This window comes from Aythya ferina (genome assembly GCF_964211825.1).
Source record: "Aythya ferina genome assembly, chromosome: 3".
Lineage (NCBI taxonomy): Eukaryota > Metazoa > Chordata > Aves > Anseriformes > Anatidae > Aythya > Aythya ferina.
In genome coordinates, this window is record NC_140298.1 from 16,460,005 (window position 1) to 16,483,981 (window position 23,977).

The 23,977-nt window shown below is 41.6% G+C and overlaps 1 protein-coding gene and 1 long non-coding RNA gene across 6 annotated transcripts in view; one reads left to right on the forward strand and one right to left on the reverse strand.

Annotated features, from left to right (window-relative positions):
• Positions 1–13,279: 13,279 nt before the first annotated feature.
• LOC311434193 lies at positions 13,280–14,096 on the reverse strand. The gene is made up of 2 exons (XR_014691311.1): positions 13,881–14,096; positions 13,280–13,625 (listed from the first exon to the last, which is right to left on the reverse strand). It is a non-coding gene; the product is annotated as an uncharacterized lncRNA (long non-coding RNA).
• Positions 14,097–14,386: 290 nt separating this feature from the next.
• The window catches only part of FBXO11 (F-box protein 11), a 72,954-nt gene continuing 63,363 nt past the window's right edge, over positions 14,387–23,977 (forward strand). Inside the window, exon 1 of one of the 5 annotated variants that reach the window (XM_084514515.1) lies at positions 14,387–14,843. In XM_084514515.1, the coding sequence (XP_084370641.1) occupies positions 14,720–14,843 (124 nt within the window). In that variant the 5' untranslated portion in view covers positions 14,387–14,719. Of the gene's footprint in view, positions 14,844–20,426; positions 20,553–21,406; positions 21,528–23,977 lie in introns of those variants that run through there. The other 4 variants (XM_084514511.1, XM_084514513.1, XM_084514514.1 and 1 more) reach the window with 4 other exon arrangements.

Sequence of the window (23,977 nt, forward strand, 5' to 3'; positions counted from 1 at the left end):
GGCAGGGACGTGGGAACTTTGATCAAGGACCTGAGCACAAATTTTCGCTGCTACCAGGAGTTACAAAACCTGTAATAGCAAATAGTGAATCAGGGAAGAACAATCAGTGGGATTTTGTTTGTTTGTTTTAAGAGAATTTCAGCTGTTTCTTGCATATTGAATACATAGAAATGCACCTGAACAACCTGGGACAAGTTAAAATGCATACACTTCGGAGAACCTAAATGCTACAATATCATTAAACAATGAAAAAAAAAATAAAAAGAAAAAAAAATGCAATTTTAAGAGGAATCAGTTCTTTTTTCTGTTTTTGTTTATTTTGCACTGTACTCTTGTTTTCCAACTTCTTAATAGCGGATACTAGAACTTAATCTTTGTCTGGAAAGTGGTATTTTAACATTATTATTGTCAAAGCAAGAAGTAAGCCATTTCATCTGACTAAACAGCATAAGAAAGGCCTTTGAATTGCTAGAAAGTTAAATCTCAAATTGCAGATTTCAGTGTTAAATATAATACACCACAAGAAATTTTATCACAAAAGATTAGAACCAGCATTAACTTGGCTTGGCTTCCACTTTGTAAAGCCCATTGCACTCCTGAGAGGGGAAATCCTTCCTGTGCAGGTGGAAAATAACTGCAAACTTTGCCCTGCAGTGAGTATGCAAGAAGCTGACACAGTAAAAAAGGTGCAGAAAGGATCTGGCTTGAAACACAATAGCAGACTTAGAGGCACTGATAAATGAAAAGTAATTCCAAGATTAGGATCACAATCAAAAAAATAACACAGACATTCTCTGGTATGAGGCTGAAAATAGATTCCATATAAAAACTGTTAATAGAATGTATCAATATTTTTCATTCTTGGATGTCTTTGAATAAATACAGCACATTAAAATAAAAGCCATTTTTAAGAACTTCCTGAAATTTAGATGCGGAAACTACGCAATTAGTGTTTTCATTTTTCAAACCAAAACTGCAGTTTTAAAGATTATGAAGTTGCAATTCCTTCACACTTTTTTCCTTCCATCTGTCTGATCTTGTCCCCGCTTCTTGTAAAAATACTACAAGCGAGGAAAAAGAAAACAACTTTCTTTGCCTGAAAACCAAACTGACTTACAGTCAGATAATTCAAATGTTCCAAACTCTGTGGGAAATTTAGAGAAAGCGCTGAGAAATGTTTACCATTTTCAGGCATTCCTAGTACTCAGTCAATCTTTAAATTTCACTGATCAGGACATATCTAAAATTTTGAACTCTGTGAAGGATTGCTATAGACAGATTTTTTTTCCCCTTTTCAATTAAAAATAAAAATAAAAAATGAATTAATCTGAAACACAAATAATAATAATAATAATAATTAAAAAAAGACAAAGCAAATGGAAGAAGTGAAAACTCTGTGTGAGTTTTCTCAGGTTGCCTAACATCTGTTAACGGTACAGTGTATACAAACACCTGTAATAAACTCAGCTAACAGTAAAAGTACACGTGGGAAAAAAAAAGCAATTATTGTGTTGATACATTAGACATTAAAGCCTTGTAGCTTAATAGAAGTTGTAGAGTTAAACTGCTTGTAAGAACAGGCTTAGCACTACCGAGTTGTTACAAAGCACATCAACCTGCATGCAGAGCTGCTCATAAATGGCACATAAGCATTCTCTCGTTTCAGGCATCTCAGCCAAAAAAAAATAACACCTAGGCTCCGTAGGGCAACTTTACTCTAAATATTCACTCCAGTCCAAATGGGCCAGAGATTTTGCTGCCTAACTTTGTAACTCCCATGCTCTCTTTCTGAAACAAACTGCTCAGGGCGTGCAGCCCAGGACACTCCCACCCTGAGAGAGGAATGCAGAAGACCATGTAGGATAGCACCACCTAGTGCCTAATATCACGGTAATACCACTGGTGAAAACCACAAGGAGAATAAAAACAAACACAGAAGTTTTAATAGCAGCGTGCCATGTCCAGTTTAGCTTTATTCTTGTCGTTTCTATGTCCTGGGAGATGTCTCATCTTGAACAAATATTGCTGTAATTAGGAAAGTTAGTTTAAATTCAAGATACTGGTTTGGGGTAAAACATAATCCTCTGTTTTAAAATAGGCAGGTCATTTATTAGAATTTGCACTCCAAACACCATAAATGTGCAGTGTATCTGGAAATCCAAAACACCAAAAACTCAGTTCTGCAACCATGACTCAAGTGAATAATCATGAGACATCTGTGGGACTACTTCCAGGAGCAGGAAAAGCAGCATATGTCTCCGAAAGTGCTTAGAGCAGTACAGTTCTGCCAATTTTATCACAAACCTTCTATCTGCTGGTTTGAGCCTCAGCTTCAGGAGTCAAGCACTTCCATGCGAATCGGAATTTTAATCTAAAAAGAAAAATGACTTTTCTAACTCTGAAGTTTAGAGAATTGCTTGGGAAAATGTGAGGCATTGAGAACCCTCCAATCTAGAAATCATCACAAGTAATGAAACATATTTTAAAATGTGTGAAGGCAACTGAGGGGGTGTGGGTATGAGGGTGAGGAGATGGCAATCCTGAGCAAACCCTTTGAACCTCGCCGTCGGGTGCAGTGGATCAGGAAATCAGCCTTTCAGCAAAGACCATTACACCCCAAACTCTAGAGGCTTTGCTCTGCTGCTGCTGCTGCCTTCTGCTATTTCTGAACCATGCTGTGAAAGAGGCTGGAAAGCAGCTCTCCATTGCTCCAGGGAGTAAAGAGGAAGAGAGGGAATACTGACAAATCCTATTTATTTTTCACAGGTTAAATGTGGCAACTGCAGGTAATTACAGTTGCATTAAATGGTACAACTTGTAAATACAACACATCTTCAGCAGAGAAGTAGCCTAAACACATATACAACCAAATGGTTTGTTTCTTCGCATTTCCACAATAATTCTGTGTTTTCTGGGATAGCAGAATGAAGCAATCTGAAGTAGCAAAAGTATCCTCTTCACTGGCAGGAATCCAGCGGGTCATAAGGTCATGATATGCTATAGGAAATTCATTTTACTGTGTTATTGTTGGTCTTTTCACCATTAAGTGAATTTTTCTTTGCTGTTCATGTCACTTGTATCCTTCAGTTTGTAGCCAGTGCAGCATCTAGGCTACATCTTCAAGCAGAGGACTTTTGCAGGCTGATCCCACGGTGGCTCTATGTAAACATTTGCTCCTGTGGGGCAGCAGGCAGGTCTTCCCTGTTCCTCCTGGTGGCTCCTGAAAGCATCTTTTGGCACTGCACTTTCCATCTGCTCTGCTTTCTCTTTTATTTGCCATTAGGGTCAACTCCATGTTTTTCCCATTCTGCCCGTAGCATTAGTAGCACTCTGAAACAGACTTTATCTGGGTGGGAAATGATCGGTGAATTTTTAAATACCATTATTGATTTCACATTAATTCTCTTTATGAACCAGGAAAAGCTTTTATGCAGGGCTGTAATACCCAAGAAACCAATGACAAGTTGTTTAAAGACTACCACCTGGAAGCAGCCTGATAGATCAACTAGTTTATTTTCCTTATTTTTACGCATATTCTTCAAACATACTGTATCTTCACTGACTAGTATTATCCATCCTGAAGGACATAACACAAAAGTGATTGCATTTTACCTGCAGCAGAGGTCACTACCTCTTGGACTTCTGCTACAACAGGTATGGATATCTTGCCCAGAGCCATTTCCTTCCTTTCCTTCAGTGGCACATGGTCAGAACAGAATGATTGCCTCTGCATCAGCCAACACCACTTCTGAAGCTTCTGTTTTAGGGCATCGAACCTGTAAAAGGGCAAGTGATTATTTTGTATAACCTCTTTGCCTGTTGCATCAATTTATTTCACATCCTGTAAATCTGCTTCTGGATGCAGATTATTGACTGCTCTTTAGCGAATAATATTTTAATGATTCTTTGGCCTCAGAAAATTACCTTTGAAATGTTTTATACAAGAGTATTCATTATGAACAATTAATGTACTGAAAATGTCAGCACCTTGAGAAGGCATTTTATAGAAGATGAGTAAATTTACATTCGCGTATCGTTCAAACTTTCTGCACTTTTAATTTTTCTAAAACGTATGCCTTACCCATTGTTGTACAATCACATGAATTTGATAACCTGAATGAAATAATGTCCAAAAATGCCTTACTTTTATTTTAGAAAAGGAAAGCAATCAATTAAGAGTTGTTTTCTCTATCATTATGTTTAGATGTGATATCTGGGAGATTGATAGCAACCCGCCATACTTACCCTGGACTATCTCTTTGCATGCTTTTTAGTCAGAAGCCAAAAAAAAAAAAGGTTCAGACTGAGCTGCAGTCTACACACAGGCATTTATGTAAAGTTAGAACAGCATTTTGTATCAACAAATACATTGAAATACATTGAAAGGGCTACTTGTGCCCACTTATCCTGATATTAAGTTTTAAAACGTAGTATGATTCGAAATTTTTTAAAACTTTTCCCTTTAACATGTGGAAGGAGCAGAGATTGTTTTGTTTCATTTAGTAAGGTTCATGTCTTAAAAACGATGCATTACAGTTCAAACACTCCAGAAAGTATTTTAAAGATACTGCCAGCTAATTAAATTTCAGGAGCAGCAGATTCTAATCTAACTTGCAGTAACATGTGAAGTAGCAGTATCGGTCACTTTGGCTGGTTTACAATGCTGGGAGATTAGAGCATAGGTCACTTTGCATGACTAACTACAGTTACGGGTAGCAAATACCTCTCCTGTCATGTCATTGCACCACACCTATGGGAAGACGAGCAGGACAGTTGAGCGCATTGTTAGTTACTGCTTGGCAGGAAAAAGCCCCCCCAAACCAGAAGAAACTTCATCTCTGAACTCGAAAGGTCATCCATCAACTTCCTACTTGGTTTAAAATATGCATTCTTCCAAGCCACAATACAAAACCGATTGCTTTCCTTTTTGGAAGGAGAAAGGCACAAAAAGGCTTATATCCATGAAAAAAAAGCTTACTGACTTGGCTTTTTTTGGGGGGGGGGAGGGGGGGGGAGGAGGAGGGGGTAGCACCGACTGAGATAATTGCTAGCTTTAATACTGAGTTAGCATGTATTTGAGACAAAAATAATTAGATGGCAAACAGATTAGGAATAAATATGATGCCAGTTATGTGTCTCATACACATAAGGGAATATACTTAATGTTGGAGTAAAGAGAAGGTCTGTATTTCAATTCAATTATATTTGGCAGGCCAATTAGAATTGCTCACTCACTATAATACAAATATTTTCTCTTTGCATGTACGATAGTAATGGATATTTCTCCCCTTTTATCTTATGGTATGAGTGATGAACAGGATGATTCTAATTAAAACCAACACCAAACATTCCATTCTCCAATCTTCATCTTTCTTTTTCTTTTCATCTTCACTAACTATTCTTGCACACCTCCAAAAAATTTGACTCATAAATCAGACTGTTAGCTTCTTTCTCCCACACCTCACAGGCTGAAGTTTGAAAGATAAAAGACATGTAAACATAGTCCTATACAAGGTCTTGCAACAGAACATAGCTGCCAAGGCACTCATACAGGCCAGGGAAACTATACAATTGTGACGGCTAGACCTCCAGTATCCACTCAAACATCTTCAGAGCTATGAAAAATTGCCCCGCTTATTCCACAGTCTAACACTGCCCAGCGTTAGCTATTGCAATGACATGTTGAAACAGAGTTTATACAAAGAACGTTTGATTTGATGCGTTTTCTCCCTTTCATTTTCTGATCACATATCATTGAAGAAAATAAAATGCCCTACTTCAACAGCAATAATGCTACATAAGCAGATATAAATCTAAAAAGAAACAAACTTGCATCAAAATGTACCTGGTTTTGCCAGGCAACATTACAAGACAAAGTAATTCATTTAATCATACACAGTAGTAAGATCACCAGTTAGATAAAAAAAAAGAAATATCAGATGTTAAGAAATGGAGATTACAAAACAATAAAGTTTGAACATTTATAAACTTCTAGAACAACAGCTGGCCTACCTATCTCAGTCATGCACTTGCAGTGACTGTCAATAACCCATGTACACAAAATAGAACAGACACATTACTTCCGTTTATCCAATTCCTAATAGGAAAAGTCTCTAAAATGTCAGAGTAGTCTTGTCATATTCAAATTTTCCTTCTCACGTTAGCCAACTGAGACTTGAAAATATATGAGAATCTCAGTTTTCCCATTTTCCACTTCTGCTTTGCTGTGGAGAAAAGCACAGAAATATAAGCTGAGGAAACAGAAGATGCAAGATTTTCAGTGCCTCAGCAAATCTGGCTTCACAGTACTGGACACAGACAGGTGGAGGAAAAACAGTTGATTAAACACATTTAAACCAGCTGTTTTGTAAACTGTCCTTACTCTGCTGTCACCTATGCTGTATAAATTTCTTCAAGGCCTAGATCACACTGATGCTCATAATCAGCAGACAATGGAGAGGGTTTTACAGTGCTACTGATGTCATTTATACACACATTCTTCTAAAATTCTTCTCCATCTCTGCTTGTCAGCATAAAACAGATGAGATCCCAAGACAACTATCCCAATAGGCAACTGGGAGAGAGCAGAGCATTTTCCATACGCAGCACAGTTATTCTTTATTGGTTAATTTGGATGAATTTCTGTTTTTATGTCCTTTGCATAATGAAAAGTTACATATCTTTTAGTATTTATGTTTGCCTGTGGGGGTTACATGGAGTCAAGACCAGAGAATACCTGCCTATAGGGCACAGACCACACACTCTGCTCAGGAGGCAGTGCAAGCCCTCAGTTCCCTTCAACTGCAAAATCCTTGACTCTTCCAGGAATACAACCCAACTTTCCACCCCTCACCTTGGTGAGTATAAACACTGTAAGACTAGTTAGTTAGTTAGTGGCAAATAAACTTTGAAGACTCATTACAAGGATTGCCGTGCTGAAAGTGAAACAAATCGGTATTCCACCCAAAACAGCCTTTACATGAAGTCCCGGAGCCCTCGGATCGGCATAAACTGAAGGACTGCACTGATCCAGCAACATTACAGTGAAAGGCGTTGACAATGGTGTATCTGAAGAAAGGGAGAGCTCACCCACTGAGGGCAAGAGGACAGAATTCAGATCTCACTAAAGAAACCAGGTCAGTGGGGAGATGAAAAGATCACAGCCAAGCTTTTGACTAATGTGATAAAGATGGGATAGGAAAACCTTCTAGATTCAGAGTAATCTGAGGTGACAGACGAGCAAGGATTCAAAAAGAGATACCTGCAGCATGTTGCCATGAAAAAGCATTATGTTTTGTCAAAGTTATCCTCAGCAAAACACTTCCTGCTGTTGATTAGCTCACTCTGCTGAGGTATAGGAACGTTTACCTCTGAAGTATTGTACAAATAGGAGCACAAATGTCCCCAGCATTTGGATAACTGGAAAAAACACACAACACTAGTGAAATCTGTAGGTATTGGCCTTTCCTAAATACATGCTAAATACACGTGATTCCAGGATCACAGTAATCCAAGCTTCCTTCACCACACAGGATCCATGCTTTCCCACCACTTACCTGTGCTAACACCTGCACATGTGCCTGAAAACTAGTTGCACTTTCAGCTAGATTATTTTTCAGCTGTATTACCTCCTTGATCTGCCTAACTGTACTGCTACATAAATGCTAGTTGACAGAATAGGGGGACAGGTTAGGAAAAATTAAAAGGAAAAGGTTGCCTGAGAAGAGCAGGATTGTTTTTTAATGGCAATGAAAGTTTAGACCCTAACTACAAAACACTCTTAAGGATATCCAAAAAGCTTTCCTGGGGAAATACCTGGGCAACCTGTCTAGTGGGTGGCATCTCTGCCCATGGCAGGGGGTTGGAGTTTGATGATCTTTAAGGTCCCTTCCAACCCAAGCCATTCTATGACTCTATGAACCACTAGCAAGGATATCTTATGAATGAGGGAAAAGGCCTGGTTGAGCCATGACTGACAAATCCAACTGAGGGCAACAAGGACATAGACTCCTCTTGTCCAGCTGCCCAATCTAGAGAAGGAGCAAACTGGCAAGATGTACACATATGATATGCTACACTTTTTTTTTTTTTTCCCATCAGCTGTTAGTGTGCTTATGGGAATTCATTTCACAATCCTTTTACATCAAAAGAAGTCCTCTGAAGAAAAGGATACAGTTTTGGAGGAGACCTATAATAGCATTGGTCTAGCAAAGAAAGACAGCAATATTCTGCATATTATTATATGCAGAATTATTATTATTATGCTTTGTAAAAATGGAGAGTTCAGAATCCTACTGATAGTTTTTTTAGGGAGAAATATGCCATAGGTCAGCAAAAAAAAAAAAAAAAAAAAACGCTGAAGAAACTATTTTTTTTCATAGGTAGGTCTAAATCTGGAGTCAGGCTCTATATTCCAGCGTCCTTCTATCAAACAATTGATTTTCTGGTTGGTAGTATTGGAGGTGCTTCTTGTAAGCTTTTTTTGCTCAGGGTCTGACTCAATTCAGTGTGTTGAAAGATTTGTTTATGCTGCGTGCTCTCCAAGGCAATATAAGAAGACATACCTGCAGTATCTGGGGGCAGAAAACCCCAACTCTACAGACACAACCTGTCATATGGATGTGTTACTGGTGCAACGAGCAGAACAAAAGTAGACTCCAAGAAATAGGAACTGAGTGCAAGACAAATTTGAAACTAGAAACTAACAAAAAGATCTAGTGAAAATTCTCAAATCTAAGCCACAGATTTGAGAGGAACTACAGGTATAAGGTGTAGCCCATGTTTGTTTTTTTTTTTTTTTTTTTAAATCCCTGTACAGATATGTTTGAAAAGGGAAAGTGAAAAGCAAACCTTGAGTGGATGTTGACTGATGAGTCAAAACATTATCTCAATATTAAATACCTAGTCAAATAATTTGGAAGAATCATGCTGTTTTGACAGGTCACCCTTAAAATTACATGGTTTACATCCATTGGATTTTAAATTAATTTTAGCACAGCAGCTTTGTATCAATTAAGACTATTTGAAATACCTAAATTCAGTGCAATCCAGAGAACCAAAATTGGAGACTTCAGTGGAAGGCAGTGGGCACTGGGAGAACAAGGCTGAAAATGTAGGTTGAACGCCTGAGATAGTTCTACCATCATATGCAGTGGATTTCCTCCACTTTACCTCTTCAGCATAAACTCCTCTTATTGACTTTGGGTTGGTCTGTACAGTGAAATCTTTGCCATAATACTACCTTAAAACTGTCATTCAGACTTCATCTCTAACACAAGCTCTTGCTCCTTTCACTTTGAGACATGTTGTACTCCTCATTTATAGCTGGGATTGAACACACTTTCTCAAAACCGTACTGAAACAAAGGCAGCAGTTTCCCACACGTTCCCTGCACAGAGCAGAAAGCCGCACAAGTGAGCACATCCCTAAGCCCAGCTACAAGCCTGCTTATGTCTGTCAAGGGCGATGGGGTTAGTCCCAGTGTGACAGCCCTGTCAGAGGCCAGCACCCACAGCTTTGCACTAGCTGTTGGGTGAAGGCCCACAGGAACTGCATACCACCTCCCTCCTCACTCGTGGAGCAGCTGTACAAAACTGGGTGCTTTTCCCATCAGTTATCACTCGTACTTACCCTCCCTCCCCTGAAAATAAACCGAAGAAAATCCTGAAGCAGGTAAGGTATATATGCATACATGGTTTTGAAACATTACCATAGAGTGCTGTACTGATGCTTTAAAAAATCCCTACAGGACTTGTCAGCAGTTACCTTAAAAAAATTAATATATATATATATAAAAACTGAAGCAGTGTTCAGGTTTCCATAAACATTTTGGTAGGGCAGAATCAAAATTAGGATGTTAAATAACCAAGTCCCAAGACCCAAGTGCTTATAGAAACAATATATTTTTTCTTTTCCTGAGGTCTTTACTCATTCTGCAGAAACCACATTGGTACAGCAACAGACAGCATCCCAGTCACAGTCATCTATGACGCAAGCCACTAAGGTGAGCTGAAATACAGCTAGATTTCTGGAGACGTGGATTCCAGGTAAACAGCAGGGACTTCCAAGAATCATTTGCTGTAACACGTGGAAGACTTAGCTGAAGCAGGGGTCAGAGCAACTGCAGCAAAATGGCATTAATACTTTCAGCTGCACAGTAAGCAGGTTCAACCAGTTCTAGATCCCACTATTTCTGAAATGCTCAGATCTTCCAAGCTTATGAGAAACAACCCTCTAGGTTTAAAGTCAGTAGTCGCCAGTGGGTCAGTCCAAAATCTTCAGTATAGTATTTTTAGGCCAGGGATATATTAATGGCTTATGAAATAGAAATAATAGGCAGAAGTCTTCTGCTCCTGAAAGCAGAATTGTGACACTGTAGAGAAAGCCTTAGATAAAGACTCCTGTACACCAGGTTCTATTCCTGGCCCTGTTAATAGCCTGTGAATGCTCTCAGGCAAGCCATTTCAACCCTTTGTTCCTCACTTTCATCTGTAAGGAGAGGGATAGACACGTGGCTCTTTTGCAAAGCCCTCTGAACTGATTAAAAAGTGCAACAGAAAACTGACTTGTATTTCTTCTTCAAATCTAGGAGCTGCATGTAGCAGAAGGCTCTGTGGTGGGCTTTGTGTAACAAGCTGCAACAGTAGTCTCAATATTTCTTGTTCTCTCAAATACTAGGAAGCAAAGACGAGTAAAAATATTGTGTTCCACTTAACTGCAAACCAACAATTTTGTATTTTTCAATTTGCTGATTCTGAACAATTTGTAAATAGATTTAAGCCTTTGTATACAATTTAAGGTCTGCTCTTACTTATCTGTAAACCCCTTAGAAGCAATCCACAGACCACTATCCATTGAAATCTTCTATTCTAGACTTGTTTTGATCAACTGTTGAAGCAATACTCACATCCTCAGTCTCTGAAGCAAGGCCTTTCAGGATGCTTTTGAATGGGCACATTAAGGGGAATGAAATAGCGGGGATTCCAGCAGATCACCCTGGCCTGAATCATCCTGATCGAACAGTTTACACTGGCCCACATCCATTTGTAAACCCAGATTATTCTCTGACCCCACCATCTTGTTTCTTCTTCATTCTGAGATTTTGGAAAGGAAATGCTTAGCTGGACTGTCCCTTTACTTGAACAGATCTTCAAGTTGTTCATAACAATCTTCACTTCAGAAGTCATCTGAACCAGAGTTGCTCATCTGTCTCTGCAGGTTACCCTCGCAAATAAATAGGAAACTCATTATCAGTATTTCCTTCAGTACTACTGCCTGCACTACTTCTCTCTATGAAGTAGCCTCATTAGCTAAGCAGTTCTAACTACTCAATGTTAACACATAATTAACATGTTACTGTCATCACTAAGCACTCCATGGCATCCCTTTCTGCATTCAGAAAGGAAGTTGATTTCTTCAAAGCAGCAGCCAACCCTTCATGTACATACAGAGAACTAAGTATCTTTAATGCTTCAATACAATACATCTACATTTGAAATGAACTGGCACACAACAGCTCTGCCCAAACTGCTTATGCTGAAAGTGGCCCAAGTAAACTCTTTACCAGGTCTTGTGCCTTGCTGTTCACAGGTCACCAAAAGGTGGTTGGTGGCAAAGAACCCGTCTGACAAGCTTTTTTTTTTTTTTTTGCATAATTATCTATAATATAAATCACATTATGGTTTAGTTCCATGTTCTGTTTGCTCTCTTTCCAATTTAAATAAAGAAAAGCTATGTTGACAAAGGCAACATTAACTTGCCACTATGAGTTGCACCCACATTCAGAAAAGCTTTTATTAGCATATCATACAGGATGGCTTAAATCATCTCCACAGTAGTCAGTAAAATGTAGCCTTAATATTAGTTTGGACTTCAGTGCCATTTGCATCACAGAAGGGTTTCTCCTCTCAGACACTACATGGCAGTAACAAATGGTTGGGATGACTATGTATAAGAATTTAAGGACTTACAAAAATGAAATTAGGATAATCAACTCCCAGCCATCACAGACAGAATACTTTTGTTATGAGGAAAAAAGAGGAATACTAGTAAAAACTGAAGACTTTTCAGGCTTTCTAATGTGTAGCCATAAGCACTAGATTAGTGCAGCTATTTTGATACTCCATGCCTTGTAAGCCAAATGAAAGCGCCCACAATATCACTTTTTCCACCAGTGATTTATTTAGTAGCTTTACACAGGTTGTCTTACTCAGCATATGAGGTTATTACCACATCAACTCAGAACATTTTTCAAACTTTTGCGTAGCTTTCTAGAGATTGCCCTCAATCCCTCTTGGCTAAATCAGTAAGAATACATATTGGAGCTGCTTACATGTAGTCACAATATTTCTCTCCATTTACAGTATATTTTGCTAGACTCCCACCATTACATCTTTAACACAGATTACCACATTAGACAATTACAAGAAGTGTTTTTATGCCAAGAAATCATTGGGTTTCAAAGTAGTTCAAGTCAAGATTTGAAGTGACTTGAAGTCAGAAGTCTACTCTGGTTCAAGGTTTCAAAGTTTGATTCTAATATCAGAATGTTAGATTATTTTATGCTTTAGGTAAAAGCTAGTTCAAGGGTCAAGATGGATGATGAGCACGTTTTCAAAAATTTGGACAGGGTACTAGAAAATCAGGTTATACTATACTGCACAACTGCAGGTAAGTTGGAGTCACTAAGGATTCATTTGGTGGATCTTGGTGAAGACAACACAACCAGAAAACTTTAACAGAAATACATGTAACCTTCTGTATTTGTATAGTTATCTTTTATAGTTGCTACTAATAAATATAGTTTGTATAATTAGCTCATTAATAGGCTATATAAGACTGTAGGTTTTTAAGTGATATGAAATCCCTCAACTGCATCACTATAAATTAGGCAGTTTGTTACTATGGATCACCCTTTCTGCTCAAAAGTTAAAGCAATTTTACACTGCCGTTACCTGAAAATATATTTTATATGTACATTCTAATGGAAGCTTATATTCTAGCCTGGTAATTGTTATGACAGAAACTGGCCCCAAGTAGAGTGACAACTGATCTCTTTTCCTGTGAAGTTCTCTTCCCAAGTGCTTACCTTTATTATTTCCCCTCCCTTTAAGAGACAGGAGTAAGAATTACTTTTTTGATGCATGGAAAATAATTCTTCAGTTTCTTCCACCATTCTTCAGGGCAAGAGAATAGTAATTCAAAGAAGTCCTTAACAGTTACGACAAGATTTCTTTATTTTTATATGTATTTACACATATACATACATACACACAGAGGCTTGGTTTCTGACCTGGTATGAACTTAAAAGCAAGGTTTCACTGTTTTTTTACCTGAAAGCATAAACATTTTAAGATTTTTTTTTTAACAGAGCATTTACTTCTTAAGGTTCCATTACATCTTCACGTCTGCTTCGAACAACCTTCTGCCTAATGTGCTTTTAATTACAACCCTTTGTTTACATTTCATGCCATGATAACACACCAGGTCCTGATTCCGCAGAGGCTTCCAGGCGCTTGGATTAAGCGGGACCATACACAAACCAACCTTTGCATGGCTAGAAGCAGATTACACAGAGAAGATCCAGATTCTTACCGCTTGGATTTTGCCATTGGATTAGGTGAAGCCTGAAAAGTAAAAAACATAGGTTAACTTTACTTACTTTTTTTTACAGATTTCAGGTCACCAGGTGGGCACTAATATAATAAAGGAGAAGCCTCGCACAGCGTCATCCCCAAATAAACACATTATTACATTAGGAAGAGCGTTCACACAGAGAAATACGCCCATCCCCGAACGAAAGAGTTGCTGACAGCCCCTCAGGAAGCCAGCAGCCACCCTCCCACCCTGCCCGGCGCCCACACCCAGCAGCAGTAGGTTACCAAGGCGCAGCGCACACACACAAGGCACTCCGGGCGGCGGCCCTTTGCCCGCCTCCTTCCCCTTTTACACACGGCTGAGGGCCCCCAGAGCTCTCCGAGCGCCCTCCTCCAGCAGGAGGCTCGCAGTGAGGCGGCCCCGTTCCCGTCAGCATGGCGCTGCGGGCGCAGGCCCCGTCCCTCCCGGTGCCCGCCATGGCGGCCCACGCAGCGCCGCGCAGCCTCGCCTCAGCGCCCCCCCCTTTCCCCTCCCGCCGCCCTTATATCGGGCTCCGCCACCCCACCCCGCGCCGCGCCGCTCGCCCGCCCCTCCCTGCCCCGCGCCCGATAGAAGCGGCGCGCCCATTGGCCGCCCCGCCGCCGGCCGGCTGTGTGGGAGGCGGCGATTGGCGGAGCGCGGCCGCCAGCGGCTGCCTCCCCGCGAGTGTGTGTCTCCGGCAGTGTCAATGGCTCCTCCTGCCACGGAGCAGCGACGGGCTTGAGCCGGGCCGGGCCGGGGGCTCCTTTAAGAGAGCGCTGCTCGGGGGGGGCCGCCGAGGGGGGCGCCGAGACATCGTCCCCCGCAGCTCAGCGCTCGGGAGACCTCCGCGGCTCCTCCGCCTCTCGAGCACAGCCGGGAAGGAGGAGGAGAAGGAGGAGAAGGAGGCGAGGAGGCGGCGGCAGCGGGACCCGCACCCGGAGCCCCCTCCTTCCTGCGCCCGCTGCGGCGAGGCGGCCGCCCCGGGGCTCCCTCCTTCTCCCGCGAGCAGGCGCCGGTTGCCGGAGGACCCCCCCCCCCCTTTCCTTCCTTCCTCCTCCTCCTCCTCCTCCCTGCCCTGCCGCCACCCACACGAAGCCGGCAAATGAACTCGGTCCGAGCCGCCAACAGGAGACCCAGGCGAGTGTCCAGGCCGCGCCCGGTGCAGCAGCAGCAGCAGCAGCAGCAGGAGAGGAACAACGCCGCCGCCGCCGCCGCCGGGGATCGGGGTAAGGCGGGCAGCGCCGAGCCCAGCGGGGAGGTGGTGGTGGTGGGGGGGGGGGGCGCCGGGCCCGGCCGGGCAGCGGCAGGAAAAGCCCAGGCGGCGGCAGCGGGGGCTCCCGCTCAGGCCGCGCTTTGTTTGGCTCGGGCTCTGCCCCGGCTCGGGGCTGCGGGCCCTGCCGCCGAGCGGGAGGGAGGGAGAGGAGGAAAGAGGAGGGGAGGGGAGGGCTCGGCCCCGGCCCTCAGCCCCCAGCCGCGCTCCCACGCCCGCTGGGGAGGGTGGGGGGCGACCCCCCCCTTCCCCCCGTGGCGGAACGGGGCCAAACGCGGCCCGGGGGCGGCGTCCCGGAGCCCCGCGGCCCTCCGCAGCCCGGCCTCGCCTCGCCTTGCTGCGCAGTTGGGCGCCCGGGCTTCGGTTACGGGGAGGGTGAAGGGGGGGGGGCCGGGCGGCCATTTGGTGACCTCCCTCCGCCGCGCCGCCCCCCGGCCGCGGGCCCTGGCGCCTCGAGCCCTGAGGGCCGTGAGGGAGGGGGCCGGGGCCGGGGCCGGGGCTCGGCCTGGGCGCTGTTGACAATCGGAGCGCAGGCAGGGAAGCGGCACCATTGTCTGAGGGGCCGGCGGGGCTGAGCGGAGCGGGGCTGAGCTGAGCCGAGGGATCGCCGAGGGGGGAGCCCGGCCCTTAATGGAGGCCGGAGCCCGATCGCTGGGCGCTGCTGAGGGGGGCGGCGACGACGACGAGGAGCCGAAAGGGGGGGGGGGGGGGCGTCCCTGAGGCCCGGGGCTGGCACCACCGCAGGAGCGGGTCCTGTCCTCGGGGGGTGCCAGCAGCGTGCTCCCTGCATTCGCGGATTTTTTTTTTTTTTTTAATATTTTTATTCCCGTTTATTTATTTATTTATTTAATTATTTATTTCCTAAAGGCGAGATGGGGGTGGGATTGGAGGAGACATTTTGCATGTCTTATCTGGTGGATGGGGGGGAATTTTTTAATTTTTCCTGCGCTGGCTGTCACAACTCTCGCAGGATGAAGGCGAGGCTGAGCCCGCGGTGCAGTTTTAGGCGTACGAATGTCTTCTTAAAATCCCTCCCCCCCCCCCCCCCAAAAAAAAAAAAAAGCAAAAAAAAAAAAAGCCCTCATTGTCAGCTGAATGTCTTTTGTTTGAGTATCCAGGATATCGCATCGAGAGCGAGGTATTTTAGCTGTGGAGATGCGTCACCGTAAATATCCCGGCGTGTTTGTGGCAATCAAAGGGTTTTAATCGAACGAAGTAAATAAAATTCAAGCCGAGGAAGTATTTTTAATTCTCCATTCCTCCCCTCTCCCCTCCCTCCCCTTCCTTCCCCCGCCCCCCCTCGCACACATTGGTCAGAGCAAAGAATGTTCCCCGGACCAGCTCGCTGTGTCTATACCAGAGGATGTGATGTCTTATGCCCAATTATGGGGCTTGTGTAAATCTTCCCAAATCTTCGGCAATTATATAATTAAAATGACTTCACTGGTAAACTGACATTACAAAAAAAAAAAAAAAAAAAAAAAAGCACTTCCTTCTCTCAATGATACGCACTGAGGATTTTCATCGCTGACGTTCTGTACGCACAACACAGAATTTTTTCCAGCCCCTGAGTTTTCTTCGTATTTTAAACAGATGAAAATACAGCCTCTAAGAGGCACCCGGAAAGGCGTGCTTATAAATTACACGCTGTGATTGTTCAGTTTTACGTTAGACTGCCTGTCTCAAACCATTCACATGTTACTAATTTGCTAAAGATCCAGGCAGAAACTTTTCCTGTTAAAATATGAGACTGCAGTTTATTTGCATTACTCTGATATTTTGTGGAACTCTGGGTTTACCTTTTTATTTTATTTTATATATATATTTTTTTTCTTACATTGTTACTGCTGTTTACCACTCAGTGGTGGTAACTGCTGAAATTACTGCTCCATATGGGTCACTGCTAGCTTTTTCCTTCCATTTTTGAAGGTCAGTTGCGCTAAGGTCTGGCTTGCTGAAAAATGCATTATTAGCATTAAGGGCTTTTGTATTAATTTCATATTTACATTTAGGGTATCTCTAGCACATTTCCTATTCCCATCTCAGAACTTGTATGGTCAGATTCAGTATCTCTGGAAGCGAATGCCACTTTTACCTGTGACTTTGATGGCTTTGTACAGGGCTGTTACTGGAGAGGATAAGGAAGAATGCTACCAAATGAGGAGTCAGTATAAAAGGGTTAAACTATACCACACAAGTCAGCACTGACTTTTTTCACCTTTATTCCCAAGCAATGTAGGTCGTCTTAAAAAAAAGTCTGTATAAAAGAAGCAGTGTAAGTTATTAGCCGAGGGTTTCTATTAAAATCAGATTTAAATTTTTTTTTAAATTATTATTAGATAATGTGAGTGTGCCTGTGATTAAATTAAAATTATTTTTTTGTTAAAATTGATTCTGCTCGTCCTTCACATCACAGTAAGGAGGATCTTACAAATACTGTAGAACAGAGTATATAGTGCAGCATGTAGTTAATCTTTGGAACTTCTTGTTGTTTCGTATCATTAAGGTGGATTGCTTAGTAAAATGAGTGCTAGATCCTGAACTTTATTTATTATTTAATGCTGCATAAGTACACTGTGTTTGCATCTGTGCAACAGCTGTTAAAATTTCATTATTGTGTAAAAATCTAGTTATGACTCCTTTTATTAATACATTGCTAGGAAAAAAAAAGGTAAAGAAATCCCCTGTCAAAGGTTCCTTGTAAAGGTTTAAAAATCAAATAAAGCTGTGTTGTATAATGTGAGATTATTCTTAATTTAATATATTTTATACATGTAGTATGAATAGATCTAATGAACGTATAAGGGTGCTATCTATATTATAGATTGGTAAATAATGATTGTGTACCTTTATTCTGATTACTTTGGGGAAAGGAGATCATAAAAATCCCCCCCCCCCCCAACTTACTGTGTTGTACAGCCAAGATAAGATGTCATCAGAATATAGTTCCCAAGATGTTTTGCCTTATGTTCTGCTGTTCACACCTCCCTCCATCTAAATTAGCCACTCTGGCTACACTATGCTACTTCTGTTTTACCTTCTCCCTCCTGATCTTTCCACAGTCACCAGTGGCGTTGCCAGTGGTTTCTTCTGTGGTTTTGGAATTCTGCATGAAGGATGCAGAATGGATGGGTCCTTTCATTTTATTTAGGACAATGGTCTGTCCAGAAGGAAATTGAGACTGGCTGACGTCTGTGTTTAAAATATTCCTATGTTTGCTTATAGTGCTTTTTATTTATTTATCTATTTTCTGTTTGGCTACAGTTTTAGGAAGAAAACAAGGTTAGACGCTTTAAAAAAAAAAGTCAGAATGCAGCTAAACTTAACCTCAAAGCTATCATGTATGATATTTGTTTTTTTCTTGTTTTTACTCCTCTCAAAATTATAACTGCATTAGTGCACATGTGCTTCTTCATGATGTCAGCACATTACTGTCTATGGTATTAATGAGGTTCTGAGCGTTATGTCCAGTATTAAGTGTTTTCAGGATTGGACCTTGCATGTTGTTAAGCACCACATGTGTAGCACCATCACAGCTGGTGGGGTTGCCGTGATCCTGCTTGCCTCTTTTATATGGTTTTGGTATTCACGTGACAAGGCAGTGAGCTGGCTGTGCCAAAAACTAACTGCTTTTTTTTTTTTTTTTTTTTTTTTTTCTTTCCCAGGTGTAGTGCCAGTACAAGGGAAGGGATAACACTGAATGCCTGTGGGTGTGGTGGGACGGTGGCAGCTCCAATTTAGATTGGGCTAAGTTGGGTCAATACTTACGCAGTTGGGGCATATGGAATACAGCTCGTATACCTACCTGGCAAGCTTGCTCATTTTTTTCCTCCCTGTTCTGTTTTCCAAACAAAACAAGACTTTCATACCCGTACATTCTGTCTGTCTGTCACTCTGCAACTTCTGAATTTGTTAGCTCATTCCAACCAGATTTGACAAAGGGGTGTGAAGTTCTTAAGTTTTGTGGAAATAGTTGAATGGGCAGAGAAAGAAGACAATGAGGGAAAGACAGTTGTAACTTATCCTCCCTACCCATGCCAAGAAGCAACAGCCAGCTGGCCTGTCAGCACACAAGGTAATTGAATTAGTCACTTGTCTGTATAGGGGACACGAGTGCTTGAAGTACTGAGGGGAAGAGTAGGTTAGGCTGTGCAAGACACAAACATGTAGAAACTAAGCTCCAGTAGATCTCTTGCTCACACAGCTTGAATTTTGTAATGTTAAGATACATATCTTGGGAAAGTTAAGGAGTCTTGATTTGGCCCTGTTTCAAGTGCATGTGTGTAAGCGTGTGCGAGATTATTTTTTATTTTTTAATATATGCACCAAAAGGGCTACGTTGGTGTGTGCTGGCCTGTAGCAGTGACTGAATTAAATGACTCTTATTCTGAAGCAGATGCCCAGACTTGCATCAAAATAGCTAAATTGGTTTCAGTTTTTGTAGGATCATCCCTTATGGCAAGAAGTCAAGAAGTCGGGCATCAGTTGCTCCAGGTGGAAAGAAATCTAATACAGGTTTTTCCATATTCCTTAAAATAGAGTTCTAGGCTGTGAAAAAATATGTTTACATACAGATGCGTAATCATTGTTTCTGCAGCAAAAAGTTTCTAAAGTCTGCCTTGCAGTTAAAAAATTAGGTTTTATGAACTTGGTACTGCAAGCCCTACTTTTCCTTCTCAAATCCTGATTTTTCATCATGAGTACAAAAGAGGCGTACTTGTTTACTTGTCCTATATGAAGGACAATAGTACAAGTGCATAAATTTATGCTAAAGATTATGTATCTCTTTTGCAAAGATCAAAGCTGAGTATATTTGTTTTTGCTAATAATGCTAATTGCCCATAGTTTTGGTGTATTTTTCATAATTCATCAGAATATTAACATATGTTAGTTTCTGAGAACCAGCAAGTCTTTTCAGATTTTGTTTCTGTGTTCCAAAACCCTTGAGCTGAATAATTGAGGTTAGGTAAATGAAGTCTCCTCCACTGGTTTATTTACCACCTTCCTGCTGTGTGTGGGAGCGTTACGCTCTGCCCCCTTCCTGCTCCAGCGCTACCTGGGAGCAGCGCAGCTACGGAGTGGACCAAAGCTGTCCAGCACGTGTCAGGCTTATTGCAGGTGTGCAGGGCATTACACATAATAGACATTATGGGCACTGAATATGAAGAATTTAATGTATATGCATAGAATCAGAGTACCGTGAATGTTTTGTCAGCCCGGCAGCTGCCTGGGAACGTCAGACTTGCTGCTTACTTTACATAGCAGCTTCCTCACCAGCACTGTAAATCTGGTGTGCCCGGCGAGTGCTTCAGTTTGCAGTGTACATACAAAGTGACTGCGGTGTGTGGAGGTCTGTTCGGCGCAGTAAGTGTACTTATTTTGCATATGCACACTGCTATCAGTGAGGAGGCCAAGGGCAGCCACTGCAGTGAATACAACCCCTTTGGTCACCATCTGCTCTGGGTTGCTTCTACAGAGGAAGTTGTCTTGGGAGTATGCTCCAGGTGTATTGTAATGTGGGTCACCTGTGGCAGAGCTCAAACTTCCTTTTACAGCTTGTGGCTGGGAACTGTTTGATCCCCCATAAAGAGGGGGTAGTGTATTCCTCTAAGATTTCTAAATCATGCTGTTTGTAACGTGCAATGGTAAACACACTTAATGTCAAGTAAGTAAAGTAAATCAGAACTGTGTAGTATGTGGTTAATAAAAACAAAGGAAAGAAGATGTAACTGAACTAATAGGAATTTATAAAATGAAAGGTTTGTTTGCAGTTGATTTTTGTCATTACTTAATCCTCTTCTGTTTTCAGACCATTAAGTACTAATGCTGATTTTTTATTATGTGGTGCTTTTCTTTTTAGCACTTGAAAAGGAGGGGAAATATACTTAGTATTTTTTATTATTGTTGTAAACTTCAGTATGTGAACATATCCCTAGAATTTTAGTTTGAGTCCTTTGTATACAGTGAAATTATAAAACGCCTGTTAAAATTTTACTTTTAGGAAGCATTTTGAATTGCTGTAAAAGAGGAAGGCGAGGTCTAGATATAAATCCTGAAGTAGAGAAGGCACTGCATGGGTACCTTTAATTTTACTTCCTAGTGGAAAGTTTAACAAACTCTTTTGAGGCGGTTAAAATCTCTGCCTTCGGAATGCTTCTAAGAAGGTAACTAACTGTTGCATAGCAATTCTTGTGGCTCTTCTCAATACATAAGGTTTGCTTGTTGTGCTGCTGCCTGTTCTTAAAATGTTATTGTTCATAGAAGCTGCTAGGATGCAGGCAAGCAACAAATGACCACTTGTAAACCATTTAGTCCTTTCAGCAGGCTTTTAAGGACTTCTCCTTATGCAGTCCTCTGAGGTATTTCCTTGAGCTGCATTTTGACAAGATAACTAAGTTATTTTAGAGCTTCTTCACTAGAGGAAGGGGTTGTCTCGCTATTCCTGCTTCTAAGCATGTTTTTATACCCGGCCTTGTGTTGTCACTCCTCTGGTTTAGGCCAACCCTGAACCAGAATGCCATGGAAGCTAAGATTCAAGAAAAAACAAACAAAACCACCACCACCTGAATAGTTTGTTGCTGGTTAAGCACTTGCAACTGGCCAACTGCAGAGTTCAGTGTGTATGAGATGTGGTCCTCAGGTACGCACCTGGGAATGGGGGGAAAGGAAGCGGGACTGCCCCTTGTTGTCATGGCTAATATCTGTTCAAGCAGTTGTCAAGTGCTAAAAAGAATGGTATTTATCTTCCAGTGCAAGTGATTCTGTGTTCCAAAACTGATTAAATTTTATAGCTCTGTCAGGTCAGCATCAGCCTAGTGTTGATTAAGTACATAGTTTTTCCCCTTTTTTGTTTTTCCTGACTTAATCAAACTTCATAGGTATAAGGATTAGTGCTGTTACTTAATGATTGTTTTTGCAATTGTTAGTGAAAACTGATTTGGAAAATGATCTAAACCTCTTAGCAGACAGTGCTCTTGGGCTGGGAGACGGGGAATGGCTGGAAAATATTGGGAGTGGAAGGAAGGAATACACATTCATTACTCTGGCTGTAGGCTGCTAGAAGGGTAGTCTCCCTCTGGTTCCTGAACACAGCGTAGGGAAACAAGCATTCCTGGGAACGAGGTTGGGAAGCAAAAGGTCTTTTATTTTTGTCCTACTGTGAATTGCCATTACAGGGCAAAATTAAAAACTGCACTTGGAGATATTGCACTTGTTTTGAATAACCACTGTCCAGATCAACAGAAGAGCTGAACTTGCAGTCTCATGATCATCATGCTGTGTGCATGCTTTTATACCAAGGGGCTGGTTAGCATGAATAGGTCATGTTACAGTAACTATTTCCTTTTGGTAATCCTGGTTTGTAGTGTTTGGAAACAGCCTGCTTGCCTTAAGGGCTCTGACTTGTGGGTTTTCTTTTGTTGTGTGCATTTAGAGGCAGAAGTTTGTGAGTTTAGTCTCTGCTTTTTGAACAGGGGTGAGCTCTAACTCTACAGATTGTCTAAATTTGGAGCTATCTTTGTATTTGGACAGGCTATTGCAGGATGACAGGTTACCAGATGTCAGCTGATCTGTGGTATCTGATGCACCATAATTGTTCATGTGTATGCTCTTAGCCTGTGGCAAGTGGAAGGTAATTTGAGTTAGCTTGACCCTCTTTCATTACCTTCTTTCAAGGCACTCCCTTGTCCACGTGGATTGTTAGACCTGCTGGAGTGCCTGGCTAAAACAATAATCCAGTTTCTGTCTCCGAGCTAGTTTGAGTGTATCTGTACAACAGTAAGATGAGGGCTTCGCCAGAGTTTGCTCTATCGTTGCTGTTTTGAGACTACACCTCTCTGAAGGAATGATTACTACAAAGATGCTACCCTGAGAATCAGTCAGATGTTATAATTACCAGGTGTGTTTTTCTCTCGGCAAAACTTATGAAAGCTTCATTAGCACATCATAAAACACTACAGTAGGTTGGTTATTTCACAGTATCTCGGTATACTTCTTTCTCGTGTTTAAAGAAGTAGGTTTTACTTTGCAATTACCAAGCATCATCTTAAAGAAGTCAGTTGTTCTAATGCCGCAGTAGTGCTTTTTGGGTGTTCTGATTTAAAGCTCACTGAAATCCTGCCTAGCTGAAAGATTCCCATTGAACACAAAATGGCACCTGAGTTTCATCTGAATTGACACGAAAGGTAAAACAGTCAACTTTGTTTGTAGTGCTTAGTTATATGAAATTTGAGTTTGTAACAGTAAATATGTAGCTATCAAATCTGCCTCATCAATAATTATTAAACATATAAAATACTACTTAAATGCACATGGGACAAGAAATGTCTCAGTAGTCAGGTATTGCCATTCTGTCTTGCTCCCTGACTAAATTTCCAGGGCTCCCAAAAAAGAACACAGAAGTGCTTCTTGAACCTACATCAGTTCCCACTCTTTCCCAAGACAAATCTGGTTAGTTAATTACTGCATTACTGATCCTACATCTGTATGACAAATAGTGTCCTTCCCGTTTTTCCTTATTTAGCAGATGAGAATTTCTAAGGGAAAACTACATAAAACGTACAGCTCCTAAGTTTGTTGTACTTGGGGAAAAATGGACGGAGAAGTGTAACTCTTGGTATTCAGCCTTCTGGAGACACAGGCCTTGGTGCTGAATTAATGTAGTTCTCTGAGAAATAAACAGTTTTGAAGGTGGTCTATCAACATAGCTTTAGAGTAGGCTGCAATTGATTAAAAAATAAATAAAATAAAAACAAAACAAAACACTTCATGCTGCAGAAGCACAGCAAAACTTCTAATTTTAATCATTTTTCTGTGATCTGAGGACAAAACAGATGCTTTTTGGCTCAGTAACTCTTCCCCGATAATCATGAAAGCAAGAGTCAAAAAGGTGTTCCAACAGCTGATGTATCTGCACTTCAAACTAGATGTAATAACCATCCAGATGAACATATCTGCCGTTTCCTTGAGTTGTTGCCATCTTGGAGGTGGATGGACAACAGCTTTAAATGGCTGTTACATTAAAGACTTTGGCAAGGTGTGACGTTTCATCTTGTTCTGAAGGTGATAAGACCTGTTGTTCAAAACAATGAG